Source organism: Rhinoderma darwinii, chromosome 1 (assembly GCF_050947455.1).
Source record: "Rhinoderma darwinii isolate aRhiDar2 chromosome 1, aRhiDar2.hap1, whole genome shotgun sequence".
Taxonomy (NCBI): Eukaryota; Metazoa; Chordata; class Amphibia; order Anura; family Rhinodermatidae; genus Rhinoderma; species Rhinoderma darwinii.
Genome location: NC_134687.1, coordinates 186,460,209 through 186,487,920, shown reverse-complemented (window position 1 = coordinate 186,487,920; position 27,712 = coordinate 186,460,209). Strand labels below are relative to the sequence as shown.

Here is a 27,712-nt window from a genome sequence, read left to right as displayed (position 1 = left end):
CTCCAAAAACGTCCAAAGAAGTGACATGCACTTATTTTTCACGGCCGTTTTTTTATGCGGTCGTTTTTCAAAACGGCCGCGTAAAAAAACGGCCCATCGGAACAGAACGCTGTTTTCCCATTGAAATCAATGGGCAGATGTTTGGAGGCGTTCTGCTTCCGATTTTTCGGCTGTTTTCCGTCCGTTTACGGCCCGAAAAACGGCCGAAACTAAGCCGTGTGAAGATACCCTAACTATTCACAATACAATGTATAAGCTTTATTTGCTGAAACTGGAAAACCCCTTTAAAGGCTATGTACACCGTTAAGGTCTTTTTTTTTTCTTGCTTTTTTTTCATTAAAATAAACAGATCAATCAGTGTGTTTTGTGTAACTTCTTAATTAGTTTTTTTTTATTAAAAATTTGTTTTACTTTTGGAGATACAGCTGTTCTGTATTCTCTATACAGAGCAGCTGTGTCTCTCGGTTTACACTGAATCCGTAGCAGTCCGGCAGATCCACCTGTAATCGGTCACATCTATGTTATGAACTTAGATGTGATTGTTTACAGTTGGATTCTGCGTAGGACCCGCCAACACTGAACCCATCAGGTCTACGGGACTGACGGATTCAGTGAATAGCAAATGATACAGCTGCTCTGTATACAGAAAACAGAACAGCTTTATCTCAAAAAGTAAAACAAATTTTGAATAAAAACGAATTAGAAAGTTACACTAAACACACTCACACTAACTGAGATATATATATATATATATATATATATATATATATATATATATATATATATATACATATATATATATATTTTTTTTAAATAAGCCCTCAAAGATGTACATAGTAAAAATTCCACTATATGGCCAGGCTAGGATATCTATGAAGCTTTAACCAGGGCCGGACTTAGGGGTGCGCAACCTCTGCGAGTGCACAGGGTGCTGCACCCTCCTAGCATGCAGGGGGTGCCACTGGGCTCTGCCTCTACTCTGTGCTCTGCTCTTAGTTACACACATGGAGTAAACAAGCAGAGGAGGAAGCTCCACTCACAGCCGTCCTGCAAGAAGCCTGTGATCCTGTCATAAAGGAGAGAAGGTAAGTTTGTATGTGTATATGTTCCAGTATAAATGTGTGTGTCTATACATGTGTCTGCATGTGTATATATGTCTCTTTGTAAGTGTGTGTTCATTTTATTTGTTCTACTTATACCTAATACTGAACATATCTGTGTTGCCCCCTATATACTATGCTGCACCTATATACTATGCTGCCCCTTATATACTATGCTGCTCCTATATACTATGCTGCCCGTATATACTATGCTGCCCCTGTATACTATGTTGCCCCTTATATACTATGCTGCCCCTTAAGGAAAACACCACGTTTTCATATATGGTAATCTATAAAACTTTAACCAATTCATGGCAATTAATTTATGGGAATAATCCTTTTACATTTTGGAGGTACACTGCATGATATATATATATATATATAGCAGAAGAAAATTTGCAGCACTCCAACATGAAAAAAATGGTGGTTTATTCAATCCAAACTAACAGCAACGTTTCAATCCTACAATAGGATCTTTATCAAGCCTAGTGACACATCTACTCAGCAAGTTTATATATGTTTGAGACTCTTTTACATAATTAGTCTCATTATAAAACAATCAAATGCAAAGTGTATGAAAACAAACATCATATATTGTGTACGGTATCATCATAAACATAGACATGATACAGAAAATACAGAAGTGTGTATGTGACATCGTGAATAACAATACATAATAACAAAAACATTAAAAACAACTGATTACATTATAATCATTTATGCAGCAGTGGTGTAAAATCCATTGGCATATCCTCACTCACCAATCAGAACTTCAGACTCAACTACTCCATTCAAGTGTGTTGCAGCACTCTGCTGCATCCCTCCTGGTAATTGAAATTTGACACATCAGTGTAATCCCCCGAGGCGGAAGTAGATCATCACTCCGCAGCAGAGAGCATAGATCGCATCCATATGATGTAATGCGTGTCAATGCGTTCCACTGAGTCGCCCCGTGTATCATGGCATCATAAGTTGCTAAGCAACTGCTGTAACATTACTATAGACATCCATTGACACGGCTATGTCAGTCAAAAAGTCATGAATGTAAAAAATACAGATATATTAGTAAATGCTCCCTATAGTAAGTGATGGAGATATTAGGAATATCTAAAAGTAGCTTTATATCGGCTTTTAAAGACGATCCACACGTGGGTTCAAAGACCTCTGTATACAACCAAGTACTCAGAACGATCTTGTTCCCAGAGTTATGGGACCACATAGACACGTCTTCACGTGTCCAGGATGTCACATTATCCTCATACGTGTAACGGACCCATATTATCACACTAGTGATATGATATATCATAAGACAAAAGAATGCATGAGAATCCCTCTCGCTTTTAATATCTCTCTATCACTTAGAAACCTAATAGGAGACTAGAAACAATTCAACAAATAATAAACATATTTTATTGATGCAATAAGACTTGATGCATTGAACATAGCCCCGTCAAATATCATAGTACAATAACATTGAAAAATAATTAAAGAAGTTCCGAAGTTCTGTTGGGAGTGGTATTCCAATCTAAAAAAATACAAAACATAATTGTTTTTAGTATTTATAAGACATTGACAGTAAATATGAGATATAGATATTGATATTAATGTGTCAACAATCATCATACTGAAGAGAACATCAAGAGAACACAAGGGAACGGAGCTCATAAGGCTATTCTATCTAGCAATATTCCATGCTACAGATGTGTTAATTGTGCTTTGATGTGCAAAGGGGAATTTTTTAGACATCCGTTGACTGGACAACAGTTTAAAATTAAACACAATTTCACCTGTGACTCAGAGTGGGTCATATATGTGCTATGGTGTCCCTGTGGCCTCCTATATGTGGGTGAAACCACCTGTTCCTTTAAAACTCGTCTAAACAATCACCGTTTCTCTATACGTAAAAAGAAACTTGATTTACCTGTAGCTAAACATTTTTCGGAACATGGTCACAATGAAAGGGATCTAACATTTATGATTCTGGACCATGTTCCTCCATTACAATTTGGCGGTGATCGCCATCTGGTTTTACACAAAAAAGAATTAAGATGGATATTTTTACTGAACACCTTAAAACCTTGTGGACTTAATGTAGAATTTGTTGTAGATAGAATAGCCTTATGAGCTAAAAAAAAATCTGTTCTCATTAGGAGATTTGTTCAATAAAATTTGCATTATACTCCAACGGTTGATGGCTTGAAGATTATACTGACTGTCATTTGCATCGACTATTTAGGAAAATCAGCGAAAAATAACATTTGCATAATAATTTGGAACGCGGTGTATGTGTATATATATATATATATATATATATATATATATATATATAGTAGAAATAAAGAGCGAGTAACGGCACCAGGACTTCAGTGTTGGGGAGATGTTGGTTTATTCACCACCAGGTGGAAAGAATGAGCGACGTTTCGGTTCACACCTGAACCTTTCTCAAGCTTGAGAAAGGTTCAGGTGTGAACCGAAACGTCGCTCATTCTTTCCACCTGGTGGTGAATAAACCAACATCTCCCCAACACTGAAGTCCTGGTGCCGTTACTCGCTCTTTATTTCTACTATTTTATTCCAAGGAGTTGATTCATCCTTACTATGGTAACGTGCACATGGCCTGATTTCCAGTCTGCATTGAGTGCTGTGTTTTTTGCATCCATTTGAACTATATATATATATATATATATATATATATATATATATATATATGAGCCCCCGTGTGTGTCTGTGCCTGTGTGGGTATAGTTATCAGAGTGTGTTGCTTGTGGTGTTACATGGGACTTCATATATATAAATATATATACACACACATATACATATATATACATATATATATATATATATTTATGTGTGTGTGTGTGTGTGTGTGTGTGCGTGCGTGCGTGCGTGTGTGTGTGTGTGTGCGTGTGTCTGTATTTCTATATACTTACCTTTATGTATGTATGGATTCCAGAATGTGTACATATATTTTTTCTGTTTGTCTAAATATGTGTCTTTTATGTATGTACTGTATATATGTTCCAGTATGTGCGTGTCTATATATGTGGTTAATTTTTGGTTTGTGGAGAGCAGCAATAGAGAGTCCCGCACAGGGTGCCATCCAACCTAAGGCCGGCCATGGCTCTAGCATAGAGCATATATACTGCTTTGATCTAATTTTTGGAGATATATCATTCTTTAAAAAAAAGTCCTTTTACTATAGAAATAATGGGTGCTTTGTAAATCTTTGAAGAATTGCACCCTCCAATGATAATGAGTATTGTGATATGAAATATTTTACTCTCTGGCAAAATATTTATTGAAAAACAGTTTTTATTCTGATGCTACAATTTTTTTTAATTTTTTTTTTTAATCCTAAGAAAATGTTGATCTTGAGTAGTAATCTATGTTGCTCCATTGCTCCATCTAAATGTAGTTACTTGATGTATGGAGCCTAATTCATAGCATTTACTTATCAGTGTACTTGGGACATATCAAAGTAAGTTCATAAACCTGGAGCAGTAGAATCACTGTGATCAGATGGAGAGCAATGGGGCGAGGCGCAGCCATAGCGGAAGGTGGCTTGACTGGGTTAGAAGCAGGGAAGCTTTCAGCATAGGAAGGGTTAAGTCCAGGCCAATGGCAGGAAGCGGTCACTAGGTGGTGTAGGAGTGCACTGCTGAGGTGTGGTTATACAGTATAAGTCAGAGCAGGGGAATGGATAGGCAGTTGGCGCGCAGACAGTAAGAAAGTTAGTTACAGTCAGTGGAGTTTTTTCATTTGTCTGCACTAATGGCGTCCTCTCTGGAGGATTTTCTTGCTACTGTGAGGGCAGCTGTTACTCAGCGAGGCCAGGACTGGGTTCAAGCCACTCTGATGGCTGCAGTTACGGACAGCGGGAGTGCGGTGGCAGATTCCGTGACCCGGGCGCAGGCCCGTCGTACTCGGCCAGCATAACGCCTCAGCCCTGAGGTGACCCCCAGAATCAGGTGCCGCTTACGGAGCCCCACCAGGGACCCCCCCACCACAGCCGACCGTAGACGATTTGCGCTGGCAGGCTTGCGGTCTGGGAGGAATCCTCGGCGGCGGGAGTTGGGCGGGCGGTCTCCTCCTCCACCCCACTCCCTTTCATCAGAGAGCAGCAGGGAGCAGTGCGGCTGAGCCCCTGGTGAGGACCCAGTCAGGGGGCGGCCTTGCAGGGTATCATCCTTGGACAGGCAGGCGCACGCTCCCAGCGGTGTGCGGGCTCCCGCGTAGAGTAGAACGTGACGGCTCCCATTACAGGAGTGGTGGGGAGCGATGGACTTACAGAGCTGGAGGAACAGTGCCGCGGCCTTCGCAGGAGTGAAGGCGGGCGGCATGCACGAGAAGGATCTGTGATGGCGGGCGTTTCTGCTAGCCCCTACCCTGGGGAAGATGGCGTCATCTCGTCCGAGGCCTTTCACGAGGAGGGGGAGCTGCAGGACATGGCTGGAGAAGTCTTTCCGGATGTTCCTCCGGTGAGGGGTGCACCCTCCGTGTTATCAGCCAGGAGCTCTGTGGGACGGCCGGGAGGACGACAAGTTACCTCTGTGGCTGCTGGGGGTCCTTCCCAGGGACAGCCATATGAGAGCGCTTTGGCGCAACCGGGCTTGTTGGGGGTTGGGGGAACTTTATTGCCGGTAGGGGTTGCTGGAGGGTTGGGGTTGGATAGGAGTGCACAGGCGGTGTTGTCTCGGGTGTTGATGTGGCTGGCGCGTTTAAGGGGCAGTGTGCAAGGTGGTTTGGGGGCCCCTAAGGCTTTGTGGTCTGCTGTTGGTCAGGAAGGTGCGAGGCTTGGGGTTGTGCCTGGTGGGGTGCCGGCTGCTAATGGGGTGGCTGTGGATGTTTCCGCTGATGGGGTGCCTGTGATGGGTACTGTGGGGCGGCGGTAGTCAGTGGTGTGGCGACAGCTCTGGCTGCGGTGGCTACGGGTGTGGGTGCCGAGTCTGTAAAGGCTAAGACTGGGGATGACGTGCAGCTGGCGGACGCTGCTGGGAGGTTTATGTTTGTTTCGAGAGGCCACTGGGGGCCCACTTGAAGGAGAAGATCTGAAAGGACGAATATGTGGAGATCTTCTCCTTATTCCCCCTAGAAAAATCTAATCTGGATAGGGTCAAGCCGGATGAAAGTAAAAAGGACGATGAGGAGAAGCGTCAGTATCGCTTGATTCCTCGCGCTTTTTTCAAATTGGTTGCAGGCTTTTGTGATATTGGCAAGCGTGGTGGGTGAAAAGGCAGCTGAGAGTTGCTCGGCGCTGTTTTGCTACCTGGATGGAATTGGTGAGGTGTATCACGTTTACGGGGGGATAGCATGGCTGCATTACAACGAGCAGTTTCGCCAGAGGAAATCGGTACGGCCTAGTTTGTGGTGGGATCATAAGGACATTAGCTTGTGGATGAAGCTGATAATGGCACCAAAAGGAGGAGGACAGTCCTTTCCTGGGGAGGCCGGGGGCTCCTCGGCTGCAGGGACCTCGGCCGGCAAACGAAGAGGCTGCTGTTGGCAGTTTAACGAAGGGAGCTGTAAGTTCTTGTCGGACTGCTGTTACAAGCATGAGTGCTCGTGCTGCCGAGACACACATTGCTTGTCGCGGTGCTTTAAGGGGGGAAAGGGTAAAGGGCAGGATGCTAACCACAAGAGGAGCGACGCCAGTGAAAGTGGAAAAGATGCTGCCATTTCCCGAGAAGTATCCCGATAGGGCTGCGGCCGAATTGTTGCGGTCTGGGTTCATGGACGGGTTCGCAGGGGGGTGTTGGTCACACACGGTCACACTGCATTTTTTGGTGCGTTTCATGTTTGAGAATTAATTCTCTGAGTGGATTGGTGTGGGGTGGCTTACAGATCTGGGATGTAGCAGTTTCGGCAGGGCTTGTGACCTGTGTGATTAGGCGATTCAAAACTGATCAGTATAGTAAGGGGTTGCGTGTAGTGTTGGCGCGGCTTGATGGGTCTGATTTGTGTGCAGTTTTGTGTGTTGAGAAGTTTTTGGCTTTACGGCCCACTGGCGGTTCGCCTCTGTTAATACATTCGAATGATACATTTTTTGTCTCGCTACCAATTTTGTAGCCGCGTTTCGTAGGTGTGTAGTTGCTTTAGGTTTGGATGCTCAGAATTTTTGCTCTCATTCCTTTCGTATTGCGGCTGCCACGGAGGCAGCTCGTTGGGGGTTGGCTGATTCGGTGATTAAAAAGATTGGGAGGTGGGAGTCTGCCAGGTCTAAGGGGTACGTTCGCCCTCAGTTATTGTGTTGATTATGTTTGCTGGGTTTGGTTTTTACTGCGGTGTGTTGCATGTTGTTTTCACATTCTCGATGTCTTTCAGGACGTGCCTGGCATGGATAGTCGGATACTCCTTTGTTTATTAGGGTGCCCTCCAGGCTGACGTTCGCCCTGATGGTCGGCAGTTGGTCTTTCAGAGGTCAATGATGCAGGTGCAGTGTTTGGGGCTTAGGGGCATATTATGGAACAGGCTCCTTTCTGAGGCTCAGTTCTATGCTGCAATAGAGAGACCTCCAGACGTGTTGGCGATTCACGCGGGGGGGGGGGGGGGATGATTTGAGCATGCGTCCTTCTAGTGAAATCATTAGGGATAATAAGTTAGGTCTACTTCGGCTTTGGTATACTTTTCCTGATATTATAGTGGCACGGTCCGTGGATGGCATGAATAAGGCCTGAGCTAAAATTAATAAGGAGGTGGCCCGTTTTGTGAGGAAAAATGGTGGTGTGGTGGTTCGCCATTGGGACTTAGAGCGTCCTTCTCCGATGTTCAGAAGGGGTGATGGTGCTCACCAACCAGCTATGCATGGATCTGCGGTATTTTGGTTTGCAGGATGGGTTGGAACTTGCCCTGCGGGTGTGGAGGGATTGCCGACAGTAAGATGTCACTGTAGTCCGTCTATGGCGGAGAGAAGGGGTTCTTGGAGGCAGAAAATAATGGACAGATGCACGTAAAAGGGTTGTGCATCTGAATTGTTGTCAATATACACCAAGTGGAGCTCCTGGGGTGATGGAGTCCTTAGGAGCAGCTTTCATGTAATTGATGCCCTTGGGTAAGGTGTGTGGATGACCATGGGTAATGTGATTTACCTCACATAACAAGTGGGGCGAGAATGGAGACTGCCTTCAAGGATCATTTATTCTCCCACAGGTTCTAGTTTACAAGATGAGAGCAGGGGGAAATGTTTGATTGCAAAAGTGTTTGTAATATTTGCATAATATTAGTGCATATGTTATTTATATGTTATTATTTATGTTTCCCTGCAGATATTATTGTGGATATTGTTTAATAAATTCGGCTGCTATGGCCTTTCACCACAATAGAGTCTGAGTCTTATTATGAGGGGAAGAGGGTGGTGGTCATGGTAAGCCGAATGACAGTCTTCTATCCTTAAAGTCAAGATGTTTTATAAATAATTTATAGTTCAGACAAGAGGCTCGACAGGGTTTGGGGGCTCACTTAGACTTCGGCATATGCTCAGGTTTGTAATTTTTTTAAGAACCAGATCTAGGAAATGTTCCTTCAACTATTACCTATTAAAACACACTTTTGCATTACATGATGATGTTTATATGAGGTTGTTTTTTTTTTGTTTTTTTTTTAAATTGCATTTGTCCTTATTAAAGTAATTAGAGAAAATCCTATACATAAGTCTAGTAATGGTGAACGGTGCAGTTAAAAAAAAATTCATTGGGCTCTCAAAACTGCAGTGTGGGGCCATGTGGTCAGCCCTGAAACAGGAAGCGTTTAGAACTATAACTTTCCAATAATAGTCTTAACTGATGTCTTAGAAGAGATATATGTATTAACAGAGGTTGGTAAAACTATTCATGTCAGTTAAGTATGTAAAGGTGCCATGGTGTGGGAAGACGGAGATTGTGTTGTTTTATTAACACCAGGTGTAGAACTCATGTCCAAAATATTCTAAATTCTTAGCTGTCAACAACATTGACCTATGCAGTTTAGTCAGTGTATTCCACCCCTGCACATGGAAGTCAGTAACTTGCCATGTATTTTGTGTGCTAATACTATATATATATATATATATATATATATATATATATATATATATATATATAAAATATATTCCATTTTATTTGTCTTCTGCTGTGTTTCTAGTTTTTTTTTCTCTTCACTCCTATTTTGCAATTGTATTAGTCTCCATGTAATATCAACCATATGTGATATGAACAACGGAAGGGATGCATGTCATCTTTTTAAGTTGAATCTGTTTTATTTTTTCTCCATCCGGCTTAAAGGAGCTTCCATGTCTAAAAGACCCCTTTGTACTTGACTGACATAGTTAGCATTCTGTGAAACTAACAACCCCTTAGCAGGAAGGAGTTTCCAGGATTAGGGACGTGGGGTGGGCAGCTGTCCTGCATCTCTCTTTCATAGGTTACACACATCTGGCAAAACAAAAGTATTCCGGGAGGCAGCTAAACAGGGATTGGGTATACCTAGTGCCCCAACATGATGTCTGGTTGTTCAATGTCTGTCATGTACCATGTGTATACCTTTCCATATGTCCATGCCATGCAAAACATTTAGCATGAAATAGAAATAGAATTACGTTTCATAAATGGCTCCTTGTCTTAGAATGTGCTCAGAATCTGTTAGCACAAAAGAGTTATATGCAATATATATTTATTTTCTGTTGCTTATACTATATATCTCCAATATACTCTCCAATGCCGTACACATTGTAATCAGACACATCAGCCCTCTAAAGATAATTCCCATATCTCACATACACACTAAGGTGATTTCTTTTGTCGTGTTGGAGAGAATTTAGTACCTGACCAAAATGCATGTAAAGACAGAGAGGACACACAAACTATGACTGTATATGTTGTAACTGGGTTGCATCAGTAACCAAGTTCTTAGTGTTAAAGAAGCACTCCAGCAAATTATTATTTGCACATATCATGCTAACTCACCAGCAATATTCTAGCAGTGTCATTTGTTTCTTCCCAGCTCAGTTGGATCTATACATTTTGACCTCTTTCATTATGGGCAGCTGTGTCATGTGATCTAAACCTGACTACCAAATGGACCATGCTCTCATGTGTACACAGGAGGTTATTATTTTCTGTGTGGCTGACTTTCTGTGAATACATCATCGATCAAATCCCTCTTGGCAGTTCTGAGATGCCTCCCCTCCCCACCCAGCTCCACCCCCTTGTTATAAAACTACCGTGACTCACACTGCCTGTATATACTATCTGTGTGTGCTGTGGGCAGAGAGTCCATTGTATTTCAATGAGATGCTCCTCACTGCCTCCTGTGTAAAATTTGACATAGAGAAACCTATCACAAGCAGAAGACAGGCTGAAGCTTCATCACATAGGATACACTGAGACTCTGCAGTTAGGATACAGAATTTGTGTGTCACTGATCTGTCACCTGCTACACTCAGATGGGACTCAGAAGTACAGTGTGATGAGATTCTGCCCCCTCTGCAAAGCTAGAGGCATCATGGGAAATTTAGGCTGCATTAGGGGAACAATATCAGAGGGAAAGAAGGAACCAAGATGGCAGAAATTCCATAAATGGCCCATCAGCTAGAACAGGTAAACACAAGGCATACACAAGAGCCTCTACAGAATTCTTTGATAATAATCTACGCTGAAAATAGCCCGAATGCTTCTTTAAATAAGAATGTAAATTACAATAGTAATAATAAGAATTCACTTTACAGAATAACAACAGGTACCATACAGACATTCAGTTAATAGATAATATAAGCATAAACCACATACTAAATAGAGAGTTTTGGAGGAGAATATTATAAATATGATAACGCAGAGGTTTAGATTCAATTATAAAATATTTCCGCTTGTAATACTATTCATTAACTCATGTTGGTAAATAATAAAGGGAAACAAGTTAATTACAAGAGTGTAATATTATTTAATTGTCCTAATCACATTAGCCTGCTGCCTTTAAGAAATAATACATTTGATAGCTCTTCATATAATCACTGACTACTGAAACATCATTTGCCTTTATTTATTTCTAATAGGTCCATGTCTGTTTTTCAATTTCCTTGTTTACCAAACAGGGCAGCTGAAGAAAGGTTATTTAAGGGGAACTCCAGCAGAAAGCTTCTGCTCTAGTTCTTGCATATATTTTACCATAACCAATAAAATGTTCTTGTTTTTTTTTTCTTACTAATACATAGGATTTCACAGAAAATACGTCATTTGAAAAATACAAATATTATTTGTAAATTATCGAATACTACTAGAATATATAAGCTCTGCCATTAAAGGGGTTGACCAGGATTAGACGAAAAAAAGTCAGCTTTTTTGAAAAAAAAAAAAAACAGCACCACTCTATTCAATGGACTGTATCTAGTATTATTATTAATATTATATACCAGATACAGTTCATGGACATGAGTGGCACTGTTTGCAAACCCTATATTTCAAACTTGGACAGTCCCTCTAAACATGGAAAGATGCTACTTTTGTGCACTCTGTCTGAAAAGAATGGCTTTTAGCAAAATTCCACAATTCTCTACAAAATGGAATATATGGCTAGAGTCCACCCATACCAATTATTTTTCCTTAATTAACTTCAGCGATTCTCACACCAAATATATATATGTATATATATATATATATATATATATATATATATATATTACAAGGAATGGAATCTCCTTATACATGGTAATATCAATCCAAAAAGGTGTAATTATCACCTTTATTGTTCTATTTCTATTTGTTTTCTTTTTAAACTATTATAGAGTATGTATAATATATGTATGAAACAAAGGTTCTACGTATCTCATTCAATTGACATGTACATGCTTCTGTAACAACATACATTGTTACTATATTATACCTTTTTCTGTAACTGTCTTTACATACTTTCAATACGCAAATAATGTTCTAAAAACAACAAAACATTTATTTGTAAATAGAAGTTCCTGATTTTCCCTCTTCTAATTTATTCGTTGTCATTGAGCATTGGATATAACCAAAGAATGGATTAATAGATTGAACAAAACTTGACTGGTTTACTGAAGTCCTGGTGATTATTTTTATATTTTAGGCTGTATTTCAGAGCCGGCTGTGTGTCCTTTCTGTACATTTGTTGTCAGGAGTTACATTTTCCAAACCCTGAAAACAAATACAACTATTATTGGGCTCATTGACCTCTTTATACTTTTACTTTAACTCTTCCTTAACAGAGTACTGGGCTATGGTGAATACTGACTAGTACCCAACACCTTATAACAGTGTTATCCACAGTGTTTCCATAATAGAGTCAGCCTCCATAAGGGTGCCAGCTATAGTGCCTTCACAGCATTGCCAGTCAATCCTCTTTGAGTCCTGGCTGGCGGGTATTTCAGCGCTGCTGTGCTCCGATATCTAATCTGTGGAAGAAAAGCTGTTGAATATCTGTTTGTTTTATTTTCACACTTTGTTTTCTCTGCGCTGTGTCACTCACTCCTATGATTTGCTCTGCTTTCATTGTATAAAGATATTGTTTAAATAACCAATCCAAATGACACCCTTGGAGACTGAGGAAATCCTGTGTGAATAAAGAGTGTTAGGAAGGATTTCACAAGATTATTATAAACAGTTTCTTAAAGTAAAAAAAAAAAAAAAAAGCATACACAAAAAAATAGAATGAAACAGCTGTGTCGTGTAACTTTGGACAGGTGAACAGGACTGTTAAAACAGAAAAGGAAATATTTTCTTTTACCTGTTATTATGGGTCCAACAATCTGTCTATTATGAATTGGCCAAATGCATTCATCTGTTTCTGCTACATAATGGCAGATGACCTCATTTTACCTTGATATTTTGCAAGAGGACTTATGTGATTCTTGCAAACACGCACTGGACGTTCTTGATATAGTTCTATAGAATTGTTAACCAAAATGGTTCTGGGTACAGCTGGATAAATATATAATAGCTAAAAATGATTATTTTACCTGTTATGGTAGGGGACAGGGCGTCCCCTGGAGTTGTCTCATTACCCTTTTTAGTTTCCTTTAGCTGCTGCAGGGGAAATTTACTACATGCAGGCCATTCAAATGAATGGTCTGCCAGAGAGGGAGCTGTGCTTACTTAGCGGGTCTCCGCGCTGACTCATAGAGACAGGGTCCTGAACTGGGACCCTTTAATATATATTATGCATATGGGTTTCTCTTTACTGCTATTCAATCACTTCGGTTACCTGGATATTACTGTGACAGCTGTATTCATTTTTTTTAAATATACATGTAGTAGGTGTATTGTGAACCCTGTAGTCTCTATCTATCTATCTATCTATCTATCTATCTATCTATCTATCTATCTATCTATCTATCTATCTATCTATCTATCTATCTATCTATCTATCTATCTATCTATCTATCTATCTATCATCTATCTATCTATCTATCTATCTATCTATCTATCTATCTATCTATCTATCTATCTATCTATCTATCTATCTATCTATCTATCTATCTATCTATCATCTATCCATCTTTGGCATTGCATTAAGTAACAAACAGGAATACAAGGAAGGATCCAGCGTCACAAAATTGAAGAATAAACTTTTAAAAAGGAAGCTGGGTTCCAATTTTATTTGAAAAATGTTTAAAAGATGAGGACGACTGTCCAAGTGCAAAGGTGGATTTGAAAATATGGCAGCGTGCATATTTTCCAATCCACCAGGCAACAGAGGCTACAGTTGATTCTGCAGCAGCATTGGCGTTTGCAGGTAAGTCGATGTAGCCTCTGTCGCCTGGTGCCGATGTGTCCTCGCTCGTCCGACACGATGCAGGACCTGGGGCAGGAAGTGACGTCACAGCGTGATCTCTCGAGAACACGCTGTGTGTCTGTGCACTGCCAGAAGCTGGGTGTTAACGAAGAGAAGTGGATTGAGCTTATTCGTCAGCATCATACACTTCTATTCACAACGCCCAGCTAGTAAAACAAGTAAAAACGCCCAGCTGTACACACACAATACATGCCCACTTGGACATAATTTTAAACACGCCCAGTTGTACTTAAGAAAGGCTCATTTGCATAAATATAACTTGGCCAAAAATGCTCGTTTTTAAAAAAAAAAACTTTACTGTAATCTACATTGCAGCGCCGATCTGCTGCAATACGAGATAGGTGTTTGAAAATCTGGTGACAGAGCCTCTTTAAGTATCATATATATATACACTTTCAATAATTAGGTCCACATTTTATACATTTCACGTAACATTTTATATACACTACCGTTCAAAAGTTTAGGGTCACTTAGAAATTTCCTTAATTTTTAAAGAAAAGCACAGTTTTTTTCAATGAAGATAACATTAAATTAATCAGAAATGCACTCTATACATTTTTAATGTGCTAAATGACTATTCCAGCTGCAAACTCTGGTTTTTAATGCAATATCTACATAGGTGTATAGAGGCCCATTTCCAGCAACCATCACTCCAGTGTTCTAATGGTACATTGTGTTTGCTAACTGTGTTAGAAGGCTAATGGATGATTAGAAAACACTTGAAAACCCTTGTGCAATTATGTTAGCACCGTTGTAAAGTTTTGCTGTTTAGAGGAGCTATAAAACTGACCTTCCTTTGAGCTAGTTGAGAATCTGGAGCATTACATTTGTGGGTTCGATTAAACTCTCAAAAAGGCTAGAAAAAGAGAGCTTTCATGTGAAACTCGACAGTCTATTCTTGTTCTTAGAGATGAAGGCTATTCCATGCGAGAAATTGCCAAGAAACTGAAGATTTCCTACAACGGTGTGTACTACTCCCTTCAGAGGAAAGCACACACAGGCTCTAACCAGAGTAGAAAGAGAAGTGGGAGGTCCCGCTGCACGACTGAGCAACAAGACAAGTATATTAGAGTCTCTAGTTTGAGAAATAGACGCCTCACAGGTCCTCAACTGGCAGCTTCATTAAATAGTACCCGCAAAACACCAGTGTCAACGTCTACAGTGAAGAGGCGACTCCGGGATGCTGGCCTTCAGGGCAGAGTGGCAAAGAAAAAGCCATATCTGAGACCTGCTAATAAAAGGAAAAGATTAATATGGGCAAAAGCACACAGACATTGGACAGAGGAAGATTGGAAAAAAGTGTTATGAACAGACGAATCGAAGTTTGAGGTGTTTGGATCACACAGAAGAACATTTGTGAGACGCAGAACAACTGAAAAGATGCTGGAAGAGTGCCTGACGCCATCTGTCAAGCATGGTGGAGGTAATGTGATGATCTGGGGTTGCTTTGGTGCTGGTAAAGTGGGAGATTTGTACAAGGTAAAAGGGATTTTTAATAAGGAAGGCTATCACTCCATTTTGCAATGCCATGCCTTACCCTGTGGACAGCGCTTGATTGGAGCCAATTTCATCCTACAACAGGACAATGACCCAAAGCACACCTCCAAATTATGCAAGAACTATTTAGGGAAGAAGCAGGCAGCTGGTATTCTATCTGTAATGGAGTGGCCAGTGCAGTCACCAGATCTCAACCCCATAGAGCTGTTGTGGGATCAGCTTGACCGTATGGTACCCAAGAAGTGCCCATCAAGCCAATCCAACTTGTGGGAGGGGCTTCTGGAAGCATGGGGTGAAATTTCTCCCGATTACCTCAGCAAATTAACAGCTAGAATGCCAAAGGTCTGCAATGCTGTAATTGCTGCAAATGGAGCATTCTTTGACGAAAGCAAAGTTTGAAGGAGAAAATTATTATTTCAAATAAAAATCATTATTTCTAACCTTGTCAATGTCTTGACTATATTTTCTAGTCATTTTGCAACTCATTTGATAAATATAAGTGTGAGTTTTCATGGAAAACACAAAATTGTCTGGGTGACCCCAAACTTTTGAACGGTAGTGTATATATACACGTAATGAAAGGCACCATCAGGTCATTTATTCGTTTTCAGTATCACAATGAGGATTTTTGGAGAGTGAAGGGGAATGGAATTTTCTCACAAAAGAGGCAATAGACTGACTTGATTTTGTGACTTTAGTATTCCATGTTTCTATTTTAGATATTCAACACAATGAATTGTGTCACATGACATATTTTATATTTTCTTTTCCTTTGACACTCAGATCGCTATTTTCACAGATTACCCAAAATAATTGATTCAGCAATCACCATAATGTGTACCTTATATTTTAAATAGGGCCTCTAGAAGTAATCCATCCCTCCCCCAAATAAATGTAAGCTTGCTTTTGTTGCTTTTGTCCTTTGAGACCTTATGAAAGGTTTCTTTAACTTTCTCATTACTACAAACAACAGAAACAATTAGACTCTTTCTCAGAGAGGCCTTTGTTCCTATCTGTGCCATTGGCCATTTTTGGATTATATAGGTCAATTTTACCTTTTGCGAAGTGAGCAGACATTGGAGAATGGAAATGTACATGTTAAATGCTTCTTCATGTATCATGTTAATAAGGGAAATGACAGTAAATGCTGATAAATGGCTTTTGTGTTGTTTCCAAACATACACGCTATGTTGTGCTACAATGTGTGCTATAAGAAGACAAGTAAGGGAGTAGAAATGTTATGTAATACATGATATATAAAGTAGGGGAAAAAAGAGAGACACAGGCGCTTCTCTAAGGTAAGATCGTAGGGTGTATGGACAGGTAGACCGGAGAGTGTACAAACGAGAGGTTCTATATACACTCACCTTCTGTGGTTGTGCAAGGTAGTCGGCACAAATCAATTTTGAAACATGTTGAGTGCAGTGAGTTGGTTTGCAGTGTGCAGGCCTTCGGAGTGGGCATCGGTGGCTGGTAAGGAGCAGTAGTATCCGATGAAAAGACGATTCCAAACAAAGTTCAAGAAGGGTCACTCCTCTGTGAAGGCTCTCCTGCGCAGGAACGCCTTCACAGAGGAGTGACCCTTCTTGAACTTTGTTTGGAATGATATATAAAGGACTATCTGATGGCATCACTTACAAGCTGTATTAGTCACTGGTGATCCCTACACCACAAGCACACAGGGCATATTCCCTGCCAGCTCTCCCCTATCTACTCCTCAAAATAATGACGTATAGAATACCACAATTGTGATTTCTTTCATCTGTGTATCATCAATTCATACACACAAGCATCTCCTTTTGCTCTCAATATTTCTGTTAAGTTTTTAGAAAATGTTTACTACTTTTTAGTGATGTTAAAACCACTAATTGTCGAATCCAGTTACTCTCCCCCTCCTACTCGAACAACTTCTCTGACAATGCATTGATTCTCCTGTGAGTAACACCAGAGTACCATTTAGTCTTTTCTATTTCAGTAATTTCTGCCTTTGTGCACAACCCCTTTGCCCCAAAGCAAAAACATTTTATCAACACAATATCTGAGCTGTGGGTGAGGGGTCAGTGGGGGTAAGAGAATAAGAACAGGCTACACTTTGTCCTTCTCTAGATGGCACCTATTTCCTTCTGGTTTGCTTACATCTCTTTCTAGCATTATAATAGTCTTAAATCAAGTTTGGATAAGGCTCTGTGCACGCCATATTTTGGCCCTATGTTTAGCGTTTACATCGGGTCAGCTCCTGACGTACACTCTCAACATGTCTAGAGTGGGCTCCATCAGCCCAATGGAGGCCAAATGAGTTTCCTTTTGGCCTCCGTCGGGCTAGTATACATCAGTATACTTTTTTTTTTTTTTTTGAAGGATGGAATATTATAGTAGGGTGCAGTAGGACATCCCATAAAATCCTGCAAAAAAAATGGAAACCAAGCAGTATACGTTTTTTAACATGGAAGTCAATGGAATGCCACTGTGCCAGGCATCCATTGAACGTATACTTTATGGGCTTTTTAATAGCTTTTCATGACATACACTTTAAACGGATGCCATTATAGTCTCAAGTGTCAATTTTGTGGTCATGTTTTCATTTTGATATCTCTATGTACATTTTGTATCTAGTAATTTTTACAATACTGCACTGTGAGTTGTTAGAAATTATTCTTTGCCTTATAGTTACATATAAACTCTTACTGCTACAATATATAATGTTATCATTATATATTTGTCAAATATTTCTGCAGAGAAACCATTTTCACAACTAGGGGTTTATGCCGTAAAATTACTTCCATACTCATATATTTGTATGATCCCTTGCATTGCTTTGCATTGTGCTCTGTCAAAAACAATGGCAGTCAATATTTTAGCACTGGTTGAACCATTCAATGCCCTTAAGCCTATCTTTTAAACAATGTTAAAAAAAAGTTTGCCAAATACTTTGCATTGCCTAGAGTTGACCAAGGTTTTCTTTCAAACCTGTGTATAAGACCTTAGGTGAGATAATCCGGTTAGAACATGCCTGATCAAATGTATCCTCGGAAGTTGCCCTACATTTTCCTGTTCTCTATTTTATTGACTGACACGCGTCCCTATTTTTCTCCTGAATTTACTTGTGGTTGCAATCTTGGTCACAGCTATGCATCAAAGTAAATATAAAGAATGGTCAGTCTGCAAACATTTCACATTGGTGTAGACTTCAGTTGACTCAGAATGGATACTTAGAGTTGCCATGCATCTGGGATCTGCATGTATAAACACGTGCGTGCTGACGGTGGTTGTAACAATATAGGGAGGACTGTAGTGAAGAAGGAGGAAATGCCAACACTATATTCATATTCTAGATCTAGTTCATAACATAGTATCACTACTGTGGCTTGTATTGGTATTAACAATAAAGTTGGGTCTACTGAAGTAATATACAGCAAATGCATTTCCCCTAAATATTTTAACAAGATGTCTTCATCATAACTGAACATCTAGGTCTATAAATTGATACCAACCAGTTCATATGTCAAATTGTTTTTTAAAAGTCTAGTTCAGAAGGCAGCCATTGATTGTTGGGTTAGATGCAGTATTTTCTTACTATTGAAAACCACTATTACATACACCATGGCACAATAGCAAATACTCTACTATTATCTTATATCACTACTCATCATGATTTGTTTGGTACATGAATACAAGAACTACAGTAAAGCCTGACACTTCCATATGCTGAAGAGTAGGAGAGAAGCAACAACATTGCAATATTACGTTCAGAGTCTATGGAACGCTGGGAGAATGCCCCTAGAGGAATTGTAATGCCAGGTTTTGGTGCAGTTTTTTGAATCAACGCCAGAAATGGAACCAAAAGGAACGAAATGTATAAAGAATGGATACTTCTTCTTTCTTTTGTGACCACTACGTTTTTGGCTCAAAAACTGAGTCAAAAACGGCATTAATACTGTAAGTGTGTGTGATCCTGGCCTAATGGTCATTAAAGATTTTTACCCAATACATGAAGGCAAAATAGCTGAGAAATTGCCTAATAGAAAGCACAATATGGCAACTTGGTGCTTATATTTATAGAGAAATGCCTTTTAAATATTTATTTTTAGTGTACAAATTTTTTTATTTTGTAATATCTGTAAAAAATGTTGGGAAAATTTTCAGAAATTTTGCAGAGATTTTAAAAAGTTTCAGTATTCCACAATTGATCCTAATGTGCATGTGATTGTGGTAAGGTCCTGCTTTAGTCACAGCATTGAAACTAATACACTATATGTGTCGTGTGTGTTTGTGTATTGATGCTTATATGATGGCGGAGTTTTACAGTTATTCAATAAGTCACTTTCTGCACACAGTCACATTATACATACGTCGCCCTGACACCTGTGATGTCAAGCACCATAACAATACAGTGGCTGCCCCCTGCCTACCCTCACATCAGCACAGTGTGATATAAAACTAAGCTTGTCTTTCCCTTTTCTGAAATTAGCAAATCAAACCATGCAAATGAAGCATACAATGAGAGCTGGCCTTTTATTATCGTACCAGCCTTTTGTTTGACACTTTGGAATTTGTTAAAAAGAAAGCTTTTGTTTCCCTTGGTAACTGCAGCAGAATCTGGAGAAAAGCATACTTAGTGGAAGACAATGGGCTGTGACACAGCTTTAAACTATATTAAGTCTGCCTTGGACCCATTTTCCTCATTTCAGCTAAATGGAAGCAAAGTTTGGCAGCCTCCATGCTGTGCACTTGATTGATGTCCTGAACATCTGAGGCACTTTTGTGTCCAGCTTGCTCTTTATGAGTGCATAATGTGTGAATACTCAAATAAGGTCAGCCCTTATCACATGTAATCTAGGCCTCAACACAGATCAACAGTGACAGTCATACCCTGGAAGCGGGCGCACAAATCGTCCTCGCCATACATTGGGCAGCTTAAAGGATTTTTATTCACTGGATCTTTCATAGCAACTTGTGTTCCGGAGAGAGAAAGATAAAAGTAAAGGAGATCTTAGTGGTATAATGTCCCATGACGACAAATGAGCTGTGAGAAGGGGGGACCCAAGCACGGGGAGAAGGGGGGGGGGGCTGTTTATACAAAAAATAAGCTCTTTTAGCTAGAGAAATCTGGGAATGGCGGAATTGTAAGATGGAATGAAGTTGATAGGAAAAATGTTACCTCTGATATTTATGTGACACTATCTAAATTTTCATGATGAAATTATTTTTATGAGGGGGGTAATCTAGTGTTCATGAATGAACCATTGTCTTTCTACGGTCATTTATAAAGGAGTGAGTAATGGTTTTATTCACATGTTTACTGATGGAGACTATTCACAATACAGAACTTGTTTTATATATATATATATATATATATATATATATATATATATATATATACATTTGATCATTTAGTAATTCTAATGTCTCAGATACACTACAGAAATAAACATTGATTTTCTAGTATCCCCAAACTGCTTTTTTTAAGGAAAGAAAGGCAATGCTACTTGACATATGCATACATTTCACGCTGTAGTTACCAGTCTCACTTTATGGCTTCTATAAAACAATTAGAAAAAGACCACTCTTTTGTTTACTTTTAAATGATACAGATGTAGAAAGAGTCAGTCAACAAATGACACATGCATCAATTAATAGGACACGGCATTATAGTATAGTGTGGAGGCACCGTGCCACATTTATGGGGCACCCATAGCATCAGTAATGTCACTTTCTAATTATTTCTGGGGTACGGTGTCACATCACAGACAGTAAGTGCTGCATGACAGAGTACCCCTTGTTACATCTGCAACTGGGTCAGAAAGTACACGACTATATAATGAATGATGTTTTACACTCAATGTCTTCTTTGCGTTATAGTGACAGTAAAAAGATAGTATTAATTGGGCTTAAACTAATCACTTCTGAAACTTGTCCCCATAATGGGGCATTGGGGGTTGCTGTAGAAGAGTTTGTTTATAAGGAAATTAGATATGTACATTGATCTCTATGGATATATCCCACGTCCAGGGATGAGCATCAAGTATGTAAACAAACACCGGCTGACAGTTGCTGATTCATAGAACGGCAGCGCAGGTCCAGGTTACCTTTCCTTCATCTCTCTCTAAGGGCTCTTGTACACGAACGTATTACGGCTCCTTACAACCTCCGAGTAATGCCTCATCCATAGTGGTATATGGGAGGATTTCTCCCTAATATGGCAGCAAAGTGGGCGCCAATGGCTCTGTAGTATGTAGCTGTGTGCCCATGGCTCTGCTGTATGCGTGATGGCTAAAGAAGAACAGAGAGAAGATTTTTCTTGGAAAATGTTAAAGGCAATGTGTTGCCAGAAAAACATGTTGTTTTTTTTAAATTAAACATTTAGTGTGTGGGTGATTAAACATTGTTCAAATTTTTTTTATTTTTTTCACGAGTCAAGAAATATTATAAATTGGATTCAATTGGATTCAAATTTATAGTATTTACCATTTCTGGTCACTAGATGGAGCCATTCCCAAAAATATGTGGTAAAGCAACCACATAGCTTTTCTGCTGCAAAATTGGGTAAAAAGCCCTCGCTCTAGTGAGCTCTCAGCATCCCCCCCTCCTTTATCCTGGCTAGTGCCGGGATAAACGAGGGGTTTGAACGGTGTAACCTCCTACACTGTGTGTCGCCATTTTTTGAGCTAACACACAGTGTAGTAGGTTTACATACAGTAGTAAACACACACAAACACGAACATACATTGAAATCTCTTACCTGCTCCTGCCGCCGCGGCTCCCTCCGGCCCGTCCGCTCCGTTTGCTGCCGCTGGTCCAAGTGCACAAATCCGGAAGCCGCGACCGGAAGTAGTAATATTACTGTCCGGCCACGACTTCCGGTCCACAGGAAAATGGCGCCGGACGGCGCCAATTTCGAATTGGACTGTGTGGGAGCGGCGCATGCGCAGTTCCCACACAGACGCCGTACATTGAAGTCAATGGGACGGGAGCCGTTCGCAGTCCCTATGGGACTGTGGCTGCCGTATTCCATGTCTGTATGTGTCGTTAATCGACACAGACAGAAATGGAACAAAAAATGGCAGCCCCCATAGGGAAGAAAAAGTGTAAAAATAAGAAAAAGTAAAACACAAACACACAAATGAATATAAACGTTTTTAATAAAGCACTAACATCTTTAACATATAAAAAAATAATTTGTGATGACACTGTTCCTTTAACAGGATATGCAGGCAACCTACATTGTGCATGCCGTATTGCATAAAATTAGGATTTCAGATATGTACAGCGCCGTGGAGTTAATGGGGCTTTACAATATATAATAATTTCAGATACTTACATGTTGTCTTAAAGTGGTTTTCCCATGAAGGACATTTAGGACATATCCAGAGGATATGTCATAAATGTCACATAGATGTGGGTCCCACCTCTGGGACTTGCACCCATCTCTAGAACGGGGGCCCCCTAATCCCCGTTCTAGCTTTTTGTGCTCACGTTGCCTCCCGGCCACTTCCAGATTACATGGTCGGAACACGGTCGGGAGTTACGGAAACAGCGTAACTCGCTGAGCTACTCTGTTTCCGTAACTCCCATAGTAGTGAATGGCAGTTACAGAAGCAGCGTAGCATGCGAGCTGCGCTGTTTTCGTAACTACTTTTCAGTTCTATGGGTGTTACGGAAAAAGCGTAGCTCAGCGAGTTATGCTATTTCTGTAACTCCCGACCATGTAATCAGTAAGTGGCCGGGAGGCAGCGCGAGCACCAAATGGGGTTTAGGAGGCCCCGCTCTAGAGATAGGTGCGGGTCCCAGAGGTAGGACCCGCATCTATCTGACATTTATGACTTTTCCTGTGGAAAACCCTTTTAAGGCCCTTTTTCATGGGCCAATTATCAGGCAAATGAGCGTTCACAGAACGCTCGTTCCCAATGATTGTCCTGTGTAAACAGGGCAAAGATCAGCCGATGAATGAGCTAATTTATCGGCTGAATGTATTGTTTATGCTGTAAGATATATTATCATTGTCGGCAGCAGACATCTCTGTGTAAACAGGGAGACGTGCTGCCAACATGATAGAAATTATATGGGGACGAGCGATTGTAGTAAAGAGCGCTAGCCCCAAACGAGCACCGATCAATGAGCTCTCTCGTTTATCGGTGCTCATTTACACGGCCCATGTCCGGCCGTATAAGAGGACCCTTATATGTTTTTTTTTTCTTTTTTTAATTCTTTCTTTTTTCTTATTTTATACATATACACATATATATCTTTCTTTTTTCTTATTTTATATATATATATATATATATATATATATATATACATTTAATCCCTTATGTATTACAACTGACCATAAAAGGTCACAACCAGACAAACAAAGAGTTGGGGAGTCAAACCATTCCTTCCAGCCTTGTCAGGGACCTCACAAGAGTTTTCGATACTCGGCCGATTTCTGGAATTAAATTCAGGGACACCATAATCTGTAAAATCTATCGTATGTGTTGTTCGAGCAAGAGATGAAGTTCTCCATTTGCATAATGTCATTGACTTTTGATATCCAAAGGGAAAGCGTAGGAGCTGTTGGTTTCTTTCACATTAAAGAGGCTCTGTCACCAGATTTTGCAACCCCTATCTGCTATTGCAGCAGATAGGCGCTGCAATGTAGATTACAGTAACGTTTTTATTTTTAAAAAACGAGCATTTTTGGCCAAGTTATGACCATTTTTGTATTTATGCAAATGAGGCTTGCAAAAGTCCAAGTGGGCGTGTTTACAGTAAAAGTCCAACTGGGCGAGTATTATGTGCGTACATCGGGGCGTTTTTACTACTTTTACTAGCTGGGCGTTCTGATGAGAAGTATCATCCACTTCTCTTCAGAACGCCCAGCTTCTGGCAGTGCAGACACACAGCGTGTTCTCGAGAGATCACGCAGTGACGTTACTCACAGGTCCTGCATCGTGTCTGACGAGCGAGGACACATCGGCACATACTTCTCGTCAGAAAGCCCAGCTAGTAAAAGAAGTAAAAACGACCCGATGTACGCACATAATACACGCCCAGTTGTACTTTTGCAAGCCTCATTTGCATAAATACAAAAATGGTCATAACTTGGCCAAAAATGCTCGTTTTTTTAAAATAAAAACGTTACTGTAATCTACATTGCAGCGCCTATCTGCTGCAATAGCAGATAGGGGTTGCAAAATCTGGTGACAGAGCCTCTTTAATGCAATACACATTCTCGCAGCCATAATTAGGAAGCATAACAGAGATCATTTAAGAGTGATAGGTGGAGTCTCGCTATGACAAAGGAGGAACAATGCAGGGTTCATAGCTAATCCCACTCCGAGGATACTATTCATATTCTCTCTTATTCCTTCCCAAAAGGGAAGTAGCAAATGACATGACCAAAAAGTATGGAGAAGTGTACCGATTTCATTTCTACATCTCCAACATTTTGATGGACAAAAGATCTTTAAACGTGATGATACTCTATACCATCTGGAAAGTAATTTATAGTTAACTTCCTGAAAGCGAGAACTAATAGAGGATTTATGGGTCAAAGTAAAGATCTTCTGGATAGGGGTAAGTGAGCTTCCCATTGAAGCGTGAAGGGTGGAGGTAGTTGTCCAGGAGGACTCTCAAGGAGCTCGTAGGTCAGGGACAGTGAATGCCTAATCAAACCCGACCCTAGACACAGTGTCTCAAATGCGGCTTTATCTTGTGTGTAAGATTCCGGTCAGGGGAGGGATACCAAAAAATTTCTTAATTGCATAGATCTCCAGGACCCCAATGAATTAGGTCCCAACATTCTCAACAAAGCATGTGGAGAGAGCCAGTTATTATCCTTTTATACGTTTTAATTTGAAACAAGCAGTGTGAATTTTAGATGAGGATAATATTCATTGAATGAAGTGGGTAGAAGATGATTTAGTGTTATTTTATTTATCGGTAACAGAAGTTAACTGTGTGGTGTGTAGGTGTGTGTGTGTGTGTGTGTGTGTGTGTGTGGTCTCTGATCAGTATGAAACACTTGAAGGGGTCCTCCAGTACTGTATAAATAGTATATTGAAGAGAATACACAATGGGGGGAATTTACCAACTGGTTTATGCCATATTTGCGCTAAAATGTGCAACTTTTTTTAGTCTCTCCCACTTTTTAAAAGTGTCAAAAAAAGTGTTTTGAGTCAATTGGGAGGGGATTTGGCCACAAATGGTCCAGCATATTTATTATTAAGCCTTCCTAAAACTGATCGCAAATTTTAGCACAAATCTACACCTGGTCATAGCTGGCGTAGATTTCAGCTTCTATTATTAGAACAGCATAGATGCGTTAATAGGCGTGCACCTCGCATTTCACTCTGACGTACTTTAGTTTAAGACTGGCGTATGAGACGGCAGTCTTAATAAATCCCCCTCAATGTGTTAAACCTTGTAACATGTTGCAGTACATTCTCCAATTCTGATTTTGTAGATTGTTACTACTAGCACTGATGTGTCAGTTAGAAAATACATTTGTACGTATAGCCTTGGATGTTGCATTCTAATAAACTTAAATTACACAGTCCCAGGAACCTAAAGCCGACGGTTTTGACTCCCTTTCCTAATAATCAGCAATTTTTTGGGCCATCCTTATTTGTGCAAACAACTAAATACTGACAGTTAAAATTTCAAAACGTCTATTTTTGGCAATATTTACTTGTCTTTGGTCATAAATATTTGCAGTGCTATTGGCCAATAGTACAGTCAGACAAGAGATCAGTCATCAATCCCCTGCTGGTTGAAATCTCATGTCTATAGCCAGCTAATGAAAACATTCATATGTCCTATCTCTTTAGTAGATTACCATATACAAGGTTTATTAACCTTGTACACTGTACAAAAATACTGAGACCCTATATAAACATACATTAGGTTCCATTATAGAACTAGAATCGACCCGTAATAATTAGTTACTTAATTCATTGATTCATTTAAGTATTGCTCTTGTGCTATTTCTCCATATTAGGAGCCGCTCTAAAGTTACTCGTAAGTTACATATGGATTTAATATATTCTGAATAAATATTACATAGATCACCAGTATATACTAAAACCTACCAGAAATAAAGTGCACCAAAAGAAAGTGATACAAAATATTTGTAGATAAAAATGTAGAGTTATAAATAAGATTACATAGATCATATAGATAAGTTATTAGATAAGTATTACAAAATACAAAATATTTGGGAAAGTATTATTCACTGTACGTGGGCTCCAGATATGAACGGTGATGTTTTTCCTGAAAAAAAATAAAAATACTCATATTATATTATGTGCATGTTACGCTAAAAAATACACCCACACGAGTAATCTTATTAATGTGTTTACACACACACACACACACACACACACACACACACACACACACACACACACACACACACACACATATATATATTTGTTATTGCTTAATTTTCTTGTTATTTATTATTTATATGATGATTATACATGTGATATTATCGTTTTTGATATACAAGAATAGAGAAGGGAGCCAAATTCAACTTGATATGCAAAGTGTGTGTGTGTGTGGGGGGGGGGGGGGTGTGCAGTGGTGAAGAGGTTAACAGGTTTTGTCATGATAAGGCTAGGAAGTGTATACAAACTCTCATCTGGGCAGTCAATCACAGCTTCTGTTTTTAGCAATGAAGTCTGGCTTGGCATCTCTTTGTTGTGTTCCCCCACGAGGTGATCAGTTGAGCTCTATGTGGTGACAGAACTTGCTTGTAACAGGCTTGATTTTCACATTCTCCTCTTCCCTGCAGACCGGTGCGAGGATCTGACAGGACCGGGGACTTGGGACTAACGCAGCAAAAAGAAACAAAATCCATAGCGTGGACATTTACTCCATACAAAGGACTACAGGCACAACCTGCCGCAGCTCTTCTGCTCTAGGAATGGGCTGGTTTGAAGATCCAAGCTGGCAGCTGCATGTTTCCTTGATAATGCTCCTGTCCCTGCATACCAGAGGTAAGACCAGAAACGTTACAATGTATCTTGCTGTCAGGAAAAGTAGGTAACAATGTTGCAAATAAAATGTTGTGAAAAGCAAGCAACTCTTGTACCGTGAACTGTTAGCTCAACACTCTGGATAATGTTAGAAGAATATTTTAATCTTTTGTTAGTTTCAAGTTTGTTTTACGTCAACTCCTGTGAAGTAATGTTTAGTCGTTCCTTCCGCTTTCCCTGTGACACCACAGAGCATAATTCACAACATGCTGCACATTTATGGGATGTTTTGGCAAACAACTGTCCTCATGACACAAGGGGCCCGGCTAGTAACTGTTTTTTTACATACAAACTGGATAATATACATTAAATAAG

General features: G+C 40.0%; 1 protein-coding gene across 3 annotated transcripts in view; it reads left to right on the top strand.

The window, feature by feature from the left end:
- Positions 1-27,712, top strand: part of BMPR1B (bone morphogenetic protein receptor type 1B) — a 555,987-nt gene that overhangs the window by 411,386 nt on the left and 116,889 nt on the right. For all 3 annotated transcript variants that reach the window (XM_075860653.1, XM_075860655.1, XM_075860652.1), the window contains one exon: positions 27,154-27,358. In XM_075860653.1, coding sequence (XP_075716768.1) covers positions 27,286-27,358 — 73 coding nt within the window. In that variant the 5' untranslated portion in view covers positions 27,154-27,285. The remainder of the gene's footprint in view (positions 1-27,153; positions 27,359-27,712) is intronic.